General features: G+C 34.1%; 2 protein-coding genes across 2 annotated transcripts; one reads left to right on the top strand and one right to left on the bottom strand.

The window, feature by feature from the left end:
* Window positions 1-109: 109 nt before the first annotated feature.
* On the bottom strand, window positions 110-4586 carry LOC110621316 (threonine dehydratase biosynthetic, chloroplastic). The gene is made up of 9 exons (XM_021765549.2): window positions 4032-4586; window positions 3167-3346; window positions 2815-3084; window positions 2429-2635; window positions 1831-2079; window positions 1684-1754; window positions 1350-1467; window positions 657-791; window positions 110-563 (listed from the first exon to the last, which is right to left on the bottom strand). The coding sequence occupies exons 1-9, from the start codon at window positions 4479-4481 to the stop codon at window positions 423-425; spliced, it is 1821 nt and encodes a 606-aa protein (XP_021621241.1). The 5' UTR covers window positions 4482-4586; the 3' UTR covers window positions 110-422.
* A 2567-nt stretch (window positions 4587-7153) lies between these two features.
* LOC110620637 (wall-associated receptor kinase-like 20) lies at window positions 7154-9473 on the top strand. Its single transcript, XM_021764443.2, has one exon. The coding sequence runs from the start codon at window positions 7292-7294 to the stop codon at window positions 9182-9184; it is 1893 nt and encodes a 630-aa protein (XP_021620135.1). The 5' UTR covers window positions 7154-7291; the 3' UTR covers window positions 9185-9473.
* The last annotated feature ends 582 nt before the right edge of the window (window positions 9474-10055 follow it).

The raw sequence follows: 10055 nt of genomic DNA, 5'->3' as shown, positions 1-10055 counted from the left end.
AGCTGTATATTAACCCCTCCTATTTTTCAGTTGTGGCCGGTGTGGGCTGTCACAAAAATGCCATGTTCAATATAGTGCTATGCATGGTTCTGCAGACACAGTAAGTGAATGACATGAAAATAGAAAGATTCTCCTAGAACCAGATTTTCACTACTGAGCTTCTCCATAAATATGCATCATCTTCATTGTCCCTTGCATCCATGCGCATACATATTGATTTGCCTAAATTAAAAACTCGTCAAATTATGCAACACCAATGGAACCCTAATCATATATTACAAAAATGGTGAAAGAACCGCAAAGCAGAATGCATAGAACTCCCCTCTTCACTTTATATCATAATGCTGATTGCTCCAAACAGTTAGAATGCTGATTGCTGAGTCTGATAGAATAATCCAGCTGAAATATCACAGCGACTCCAGTTAATGCATCAGAAGCTGGTAGTTAATATCATCAGTTACAATAACATAATCATATCCAACACTGTTGGCACGACTATGAAACTCGTCCATCTCATTTTCAGGAACCTGAATTCCAACCAACACATTCGCGCCAGTTTCACCCTGTTTGAGAGGAAATCCAAGAATGAATTAATATAGATTGACCAGATGGAAAATATTTCCCGACATGATTATATTAATATTTACGGGACCAACCTGCCCTCGGTAATGGAACAAACTAATGTTCCAACGTGGACTGAAAGCGTCCAAGAATTTCATGAGAGCACCAGGCCTTTCTGGGAAAACAAAACGACAAAGAACCTCGTCCGAAACTTTCAGTCTGCCACCCGTCTGTAAGTACATAACAAACTAGCGTTAGAATTGCATTGCACCAGTGAAGCAAAATTTAAACATGCTAAACACAAATTTACATGGATTCATTTTCCTCACTAAAAATGTCTTGTCACAATTAATGAACTTAAAAGGAGAGAAATCACAATCCTTCCTCTCACTTCACGCTGCAACACCAACTCAAAAGGCAAAGAAAAGAGATGATAGAATCCTATTTGCTTTAATTGCTTTATCATTATCTTTTGGTGGAATGACACATTTGGGTTTTCCCAAGATGGGTGGGCTTGTGGTAAATTGAAATGCTATCACACTTGGAAGCTGGAATTGACATTTATAGGAAGAAAGGGACAATAAAAGGTGGTTTCACTTGTTATTGTTTGTGAAGATAAAGATAATTACAAGATTATAACATTTATAAGTTCATAGATAGCCTAAAGTCCAGATACCAGAAAAATGATGTCCTCTGAAAAACAAGACAACAAACACTAATTTCAAAAGAGTTGGCTTGCAGCCATGCATTATGAAGGACAAAGAGATAATTTAAAAAAATATAATTACCAAATAACGTAAATGATCTTTGACCAAGTCACTTGATGTAAGATTGCAAGTTCTCAGTTGAGAAGATTCCATCCGCTGCTGAAGTGCATCAATTTCAAAAACTGTATGAAGCCCAACACTGCATATAATATCACATGGATAATTAATTGCCCTCATTTCTTAATCAACTAGCAAATTAGCAGCTACATTCAAACAATTTAGAAAAAGACATGTACTGGTGAATCCTTTATAACATTAGTCATATAAGCAATCACACAAAACTGTTTGCTGTACTATATCAACAAAGCGATTTTTATATATATATTAAACAACTGTCATATTCAATAACACTAACCTATATAGAACAACAGCCTCCTTTTCAGAATTACATCTGTATTTGAACTCAGTGATATTCATAGGTCCCACCTGCAACCCAAATCATTTTCAGTACAGAACAAAACAAAAGCTCAACAAGCGAAGTTGAATAAGTTATGTAAAGAACCAGTTCACAAAAGCGTTTGAACGCCCCAGGCTTCTCTGGCAAAACAGTTGCAAGCACAGCCTCTTGTTGTCTACCAACATTGGCAAGTTCCGTCACAACCCTCAGTTTATCAAAGTTCATATTTGCTCCGCTCGTTATTGCAACAACATTTTTGCCCTTAAGGCCATAATATTTACAGTATGCTTCAGCTCCAGCAAGGGCAAGAGCACCCGCTGGCTCCAAAATGCTTCTTTTCTCCTCAAACATATCCTGCCACACATGAAACATGTTTCTTATAAAATAAAAGAAAAAAATTAATAAAATAAAACATGAAACATGTTAAAGCTCTCTCTCTCTCATACTCACAAACACTCATCAATGTGTAGTTCATCCTTTAACAAATCCATCCGGTTGTTTGCTCAAGCAAACATTGTGAAAATTGTGATATGTTTTTGGAAAGCTATATTGTGCAATGCTCTTATAACTTTCTTTCCCAATGTTTCTTCCAACTATGCTACGAAGCTAGCTAGCAACCTAACTCGCTAACTAAAAATACTAGTCTCCATGAATGCCTTTTGAATTAAAGGACTATATATATATAACATTAAGTAAAGCTCACCTTTATTGAGGCACAGATAGCATCACGGCTTACAAGAACCACACCATCTACCAATTCCTTGCATAAACGAAAAGTTTCTTCACCAACCTCTTTAACAGCCACACCATCTGCAAAACCTCCAACCTGGTCCAGTATCACTCTTTCACCATGATGAAGGGACAATGCCATTGCATTTGCATCAGAGGGTTCCACACCAATGATCTTTACCTGCATTTGAGTATCATGTTAGTGGTATTCATAAATTTAAAGCTCCCATAATTTGTAGAAACTTCACCTAGAAGTAATATGAAGAAGATAGTAGCAATGTCAACATAACTAATGCTAAAGTATATATCATGGATAGTTTAAAAGAGCAAATGAAAGTTCTAGTACGATAACCAACACACCTCAGGATTAACCCTCTTTACATATGCTGCAATACCAGCTATTAGCCCGCCACCCCCTACAGGCACAAAGATTGCATGAATTGGGGCTTGCACTTGACGCACAATTTCCATTCCAACTGTTCCCTGTCCCATTATAACATCTGGGTGATCAAAAGGAGGTATGAATGTTCTACCCTCCTCTTTGGCCCTTTTTTTAGCATATGCCTGTGCCTCATCATAAGAATCCCCCACTAGTATGACAGTTGCACCCAGTCTCTCAACAGATTGCCACTGTAGAAGAAACAAAGCCACTGATAAATTGAGAAATCATACTAACAATTGAATTATAAAAGTAAAATTGAACAGCCTGTACCTTGATCTCTGGAGTAGTTACAGGCATAGCAATCACTGCATTACAACCTAGTTTCTTGGCAGCTAATGCCACACCTTGAGCATGGTTTCCAGCAGATGAACAGATAACCCCTCTTTCCAACTGTTCCTTAGGAAGTTTTGCCATCATATTATAGGCTCCACGAAGCTTAAATGAGAAAACCTGAGAACCAGAGATCAAGACAGCCAGGAAATGACATCAGAACATGCATGTGTCCCATTCAAATATCAAAAAGGACACACCAATATGCATCCTGCTTGGCTGCAACATAATTCTTTGAAAGCCTAAACAAATACATATTGATTATCTCAAAGCCACCATTTAAAATTTACTTCCTTTAAAATTAATAAAGAATCTGAAAGGTGTCCGCATATTTTGGCACTAGTTCAGCACATTTTCCATCAGAAGGAAAATTTGAAGTAAGAATGTACAATAACGATTTCATAAGCAAGGCTAACGCCGCCGTCAGTTAAATACATGGAAACAAACTAATAATAAGCACTTATATCACGTAGCTCGACTCAAACCAAAAGCCTTATCCAACAGAATAATGATCAAGGATCACCCAATTTAAGCCAACATTGAGGAGGAAAAATGTTGAAATCACCAAAGAATAAGATAATTCCAAATTCTATCAACCCCCCAAAAAGCTTCATCCATGAAAGGATTGCCAAAACCCACGAGCCACTAGTTTTTAAAGAATTAATTCACGTTTCACATTATTAAGCCCGGAGATTCATTAAGAAGGCCTCAATATAGCATTCAAAAGAAAGAAAAAAAAATCAAACCGTTAATGACTCAAACAAATATAACTAGAAAACAAAAATTGAAAAGAGAAAAACTTTACCGGCTGCAAGTCCTCTCGCTTGAGGAAGACCTTGACCCCCAATCTCTCCGACAGCTTAGGCGCGAACTGCAAGGGAGATTCAATCGCAACGTCATAAACCTTAGCCGAAAGTATATTCGTCAAGTACTCCATGGCGTTAATAATGTTATTACTCCCGTCCTGAACCGTCCGTTCAGGTACGGCCCCGAGGTAACCGGGCGGGTATCGGAGAGAATTGGGTGAAACTTTCTTCCTATCAGTCGAAACAGTAGAGGATGGTGTCGGCGAGGGAATTGCAGGCGATGACGTAGGCAATGGAGGGACATCCGCCGCCGATTTGGAGAAGACGGCATTAATGAAGGGCTTGATGGGAGTCCTGCGGGATACAGGGAGGGTTTGTGGTGTCAATTTGTAACGGCGGTGAGGGCAGAGAAGAGGCGCCTGCGATGACGTTATGCGAAGAGCCTCCATTTGGCTCACGAAAACACAGAGGAGCGAAGAAGAAAGGAGACCTTTTTTTGCCCTTTTTACTGTGAGTCAGCGAGGCTTCTGTTGTGGCTGCTGAGAAAATGGGACGATTATGAGAAATTAAAACAGATATAATTACTCGGAGATTAGGGGTTTAAGGATTTGATCGGGTCGGGTTTTAAAAAATTAATTTTATCTGCTGTAGATGCCAGGGCAGGTCCGAAACATGTGTTGTGGTAGTTGCTTGGCGCGTTTTTTTGATTTATATAACGAGTGAATCAGAAGGTGACACGTGCACATGCGTAGAGGGATATGATTTGCTATTTGCAATTTTACTGGAAATTAATTTCTATATATTTAAGTTTAAATATTATATTCATTGTTTTGTTAATTATTTTTGTACAAATTTAATTATTTAATTCTAACTGCTCACTTTTATGAATATTCAATCACTTTAAAATAAAAATAATATGCTGTTTATTTTTTTATATTTTTAATTTTTAAATAAATTAAATTTAATTTAAATTTAATCTAATATCAAAATTATCGATATTAAATCTATTAATGAAATTTAATACATAAATTTGAGATAAAGGTACTATTTATTTTTTTTAAATTTTATACACTATTCTCTTCTAAACAAATTAATGTTTAGGATAAAATATAATTAATTTAAATTTAATATATTTTAATTTTTTTATTTATATATATTCAATTAAAATTTATAATAAAATTATATTTTTTATAATTTTTTACAATTTATTTTTAATATATATATATATATATTATAAGATAAATATGTGAAAATATTTTAAAAATACCATTACATGTATTTAATATATTGATATTAAAAAAAATAAATAAATAACACTCATAAATTTAGTTTTATGATAAATGCATCTGAATAGATTTTAGAGATCTTAGATTTCACTTTCTCGATCATCAATTTTCAACTAAAAAAAATAATTATGGAACGTAGTAGTATTCAAATTACATGAATTTAAATATTTTATAAATTTTATAAAATTTAAATGATAAAATCAATTAGAATAATTGCTAGATGTATAAATATTAAGGGAGTTTAAACAAAGGAATCAATTTTAAGCCAAGTGACCTGTGGAGAGCTGTATGGAAAAATATCCCCTACTATAAAGTTTGATTTTTTTTTTATTTGCTAAATCCACGTGTTTAAAAGTTTTTTTTTTTAATTTTAAAATATGAAAATTTAGATAATAAAAATTATACAAGTTTTATCTTATTAAGCACGATCCTGTATGATTATAGTCTAATTAAAACCGAAATTGAAATCAAATCAGTGGTTAAATTATAATAATTTTAAATTAATGAATACAGGATGCTGCGGCTGTTAAATTAATTCGTGGTTAATAAGCTACTAATTAATACAATAAGTAAAGAAATTTTTCTAAAAAATTATAGATCCCCTGAATCACCTCTCCTCTCCATTTCTCTTAATTGATGTGATGCAGTTTTGGAATTTGTTTTAAATTAAAAAATAAAAAACCCAAAAATTGAAATAAAAAAAAAAACAAAACTCTGGCAAATGGTGTAGTGATGGACAATGGGAATCCAAAAATTGAAATAAAAAAAAATTCTGGCAAATGGTATAGTGATGGACCTGAGTGAAGCCCAATTTATATGGTTAAATTTTAGGAAAAATAAAATTATTTAGTTTTTAAATTTAATAAAACTAAAAAATTTATTAAAAAATTTTTAAATATTAAAATATATGTTAACCAATTTTTATAACTTTTTAAATATTTAAATATTTAACTATTTAATCTCTATAATATAAATAAAATTTATTAATTAATTTTTTAATTTATAAAAATTAAACTAATTAATTTTTCAATTCAATAATATTTTAAATTTTTATCAGTATTTTAAATTTTTATCAGTATTTAACGGTTAAAATTAATAAAAAAAAATAATTAATAAATTTTTTAATATATCGAAAGTATTTTAATATATTTTTTAAAATTAAAAATTTAACTAATAAGATTTTCTATATTATAAAAACTACTTTTGACTTAAATTTTTTCTCAAACTCTGAATCTTTTAAAATTTTAGAAGAGAGTATAAATGTATATGGTTAAATTAGACTATATCGTTATAGTTTAGTAAAATCTACTTATTAGTTTTCAAAATTTTAAACGTTAATTATTTAGTTAATTTTTTTTAAAATTTAAAAATCAATAAATTAATCTCTATGGTGAAAAATACCGTTTGAAATATTTTATTTTCATCTACAAATTAATTCTTATAAATTTATTAATATCGTTTTATAATATAATTATTAAATAATAAGAATAACTTATTTTAAATACAAATTAATTTTTGCGAATAAGTAACTAATGCATGAAAAATTCTATCTACTTCTTTGAATTAATTAATGTGTTGGAACAGGCGAAAGTTTGTCTTGTGCTTAAATATGTATTATATTATATTGTACTTGTGCTTACATCTTACCAATAATAGTATCATCCATGAAGAGAACCTAAGCTTGAAATGAGTGGCAGAGCCAATGGCGTTGATCGTGCCTCAGAATTTCCCTTTAATTAATACTTCTTCAAAAATTTTGATGATGAAGAACCACATGAAATAAGAAGAAATTAAGATCCACTAAACAAGATTAACAATATTAATCTTTCTTAATGTAAAGCACATGGCAAGAAATTCCAAATTATGAAAATTCACCCACTTTATTCCATCTTTCTCCAGCTCTTTATTTACCCCATCAACTCTTCCTCTTTCTGCCATTGCTAGTTCATTGCAGCTCTTTGTGCTCAAGCAAGATGATTGCAAAGCCACTTCTCTTTCTTAGCTATGTTTGTTATCTTCTCTTCTTCAGCCATTACTGTTATCCCCAGAAAACTTGCCCAAGCTGTGGCTCCATAGAAGTTCCATATCCTCTGAGCACACACCCTAATTGTGGTGACCCAAACTATCACCTTCGTTGTGATCCCAATTCTCAGAAACTTTATTTTGACGCCATGAATGGAAGTTCTTACCTTGTACTCAGAATCATGGCCTCGTTTCAGCGGATGATTGTGCAGCCATCACCATGGGTGTCAGGCTCATGTGTTACTCAAGACATGTTGGTGAGTGAGGGGCTTCGGTTGAACCAGACACTCCCTTTTAATGTCACTTCATCAAACACAATCTTCCTCTTCAACTGTTCACCTCGGCTCTTTGTCTCTCCTCTCAATTGCACTCCTTCGAGTCTTTGTCATAGTTACTTAGAAAGCTCTGGACATGTTGAGAAAAATCGATCTCTTCAGTGTGCCAGCAGTGTCAACCCTTGCTGCACCTTCATCGCCGGTGGAATTCCGTCAGCTTACAAGATAAGGCTTCATAGTTCAGGCTGTAAAGCGTTCAGAAGTATCCTTAATTTGGATCCTGAAAGGCCTGCAAGTCAATGGGAAGAGGGACTTGAAATTCAATGGGCTTCTCCCGCTGAACCAATTTGTAAAACGCAGCTCGATTGCTCTGGAGCTTCTAGGTGTTTATCTTCTGGTACAAACAGCCTCTTTCGTTGTCTCTGCAATAGGGGCTATCACTGGGATCATGATCATGGTAGCTGCCAAAAAATGAGAAGCAGCAGGAAGGCGAGCCTCAGTTTAAAAGTCTCAATAGGAGTAGTCTCCTTTTTTTCGGTAGCTGCAGTGATGGGTGTAATCTTTTTACGCAAGTCCCCACGTTTTGCTCAAGCAAAGCTCGCAAAAGAGAGAGAAGACATGTTGAAATCAAGCAATGGTGGGCAAACTGCAAGGATGTTTCAGCTGAAAGACATAAAGAAAGCAACAAACAGTTTTTCTAAAGACAGGATTTTGGGAAGTGGAGGCTTCGGAGAAGTCTACAAAGGTGAGCTTCAAGATGGAACTGTGGTGGCTATTAAGTTAGCTAAAGTTGGCAATGTCAAAAGCACCCAACAAGTACTCAACGAAGTTGGAATACTCTCTCAAGTCAATCACAAGAACTTGGTTAGACTCTTGGGCTGTTGCGTAGAAGGTGAGCAGCCCTTGATGGTCTATGAGTACATCTCCAATGGCGCTCTCCATGATCTTTTGCATGGAAACTCTTCTACCTTTCTGAATTGGAGAACAAGGCTGAGAATCGCTCTGCAAACTGCTGAAGGATTAGCTTATTTGCATTCTGGAGTATGCACACCCATTTACCACAGAGATGTCAAGTCAACAAATATACTACTAGATGATGAGTTCAACGCTAAAGTTTCAGATTTTGGGCTCTCCAGACTGGCTCGTCCAGGGCTAAGCCATGTGTCAACTTGTGCTCAAGGAACACTAGGGTACCTGGATCCTGAATATTACCGTAATTACCAACTAAATGATAAAAGTGATGTTTATAGTTATGGGGTTGTGTTGCTTGAGCTTTTAACTTCACAAAAAGCCATTGATTTCTCCAGAGATCAAGATAATGTGAATTTAGCCATTTATGTTAGCCAACAAGCAAAAAATGGTGCAATCATGGAAGTCACCGATCACCGGCTGCTTGGGGAACATCCATCGGAGAATATACTAACAAGCATTAAACTCTTCTCGGAGCTTGCCTTTGCTTGTCTGTGCGAGAGGAAGGCAGATAGGCCCTGCATGAAAGAAGTGGTTCAGCAACTTGAATGCATAGTTGAAATAGTAAATCAAGAGAAAGGTCTTGAAGATGCTCTTTAGAAAGAGTAATTGACTGTTGTGGATGTTTATGGTCTTTGAATATTCAAGTAGCTAAAGGTGGTAGAAATAATTGGCCTGTAGAGCTATAAAAGTGATTCCAAGGACAGATTTTTCGTGTGATGGATGGAAAGACATGGAGAAAAAAAGAGGCATCAGATGCTTAATTTGTACAGAAAGTAATTGGAATCTGTTGGAATGTATAAGAATAAATAGCTGTGAAGAAAAAGCAATTCGTCTTTTCTAAAACAGGAAAAGCAATTCCGTATAGAAGTATTGAATTTTATTTAGACTTTATTTTTGTTTTCTGGTGTTGTTTTTTTTTTTTTTTTTTTTTCTTAACAACTCAGTTTAATTCCAAATTAATTTGAGCAAGCTATATGAGATCGATAGAGGACAAGCTCAAGATGTATTTTAATAAAATTGATTTAGTTGGCTTATATATATATTTTTTTCTTTTTATTTTGATAAGATTGATATGCATGGCTCGTATCTTTCTTTCTTTATTTTTTTCTTTTTATCTTCACCCATTTTTTATCGTCAAATGGTCATTTAATTCCCTCCGCTGCCATGTTGATACGATCATAGATATTTAGGCGTTTGTTGCCCACGGATCCATAAGTCGATTGGGTTTGACCTTCTTCGCTTCAACTTATCCGAGTGAGGTTTGAGTTGCATATTGGCGGACAAATCTGTGTATGGTTCAATCTGGTATTCAAAATCCAATAGTTATTAAAAGATATTAAAATTTCTGCTTTCATAAATATTAAGATTATGTTTTATGATTACATTTTTTTCATAATAATTAGTCATTTTAGCAGCAGGTAAGGTTAGTTAATTCTTAAAAAAAATAATTTTTAGTAATTTACCCTCT

Source organism: Manihot esculenta, chromosome 8 (assembly GCF_001659605.2).
Source record: "Manihot esculenta cultivar AM560-2 chromosome 8, M.esculenta_v8, whole genome shotgun sequence".
In the NCBI taxonomy this organism is placed as follows: Eukaryota; Viridiplantae; Streptophyta; class Magnoliopsida; order Malpighiales; family Euphorbiaceae; genus Manihot; species Manihot esculenta.
Note: the sequence above shows the minus strand (reverse complement) of the source record. Positions and strands in the feature narration are given on the sequence as shown.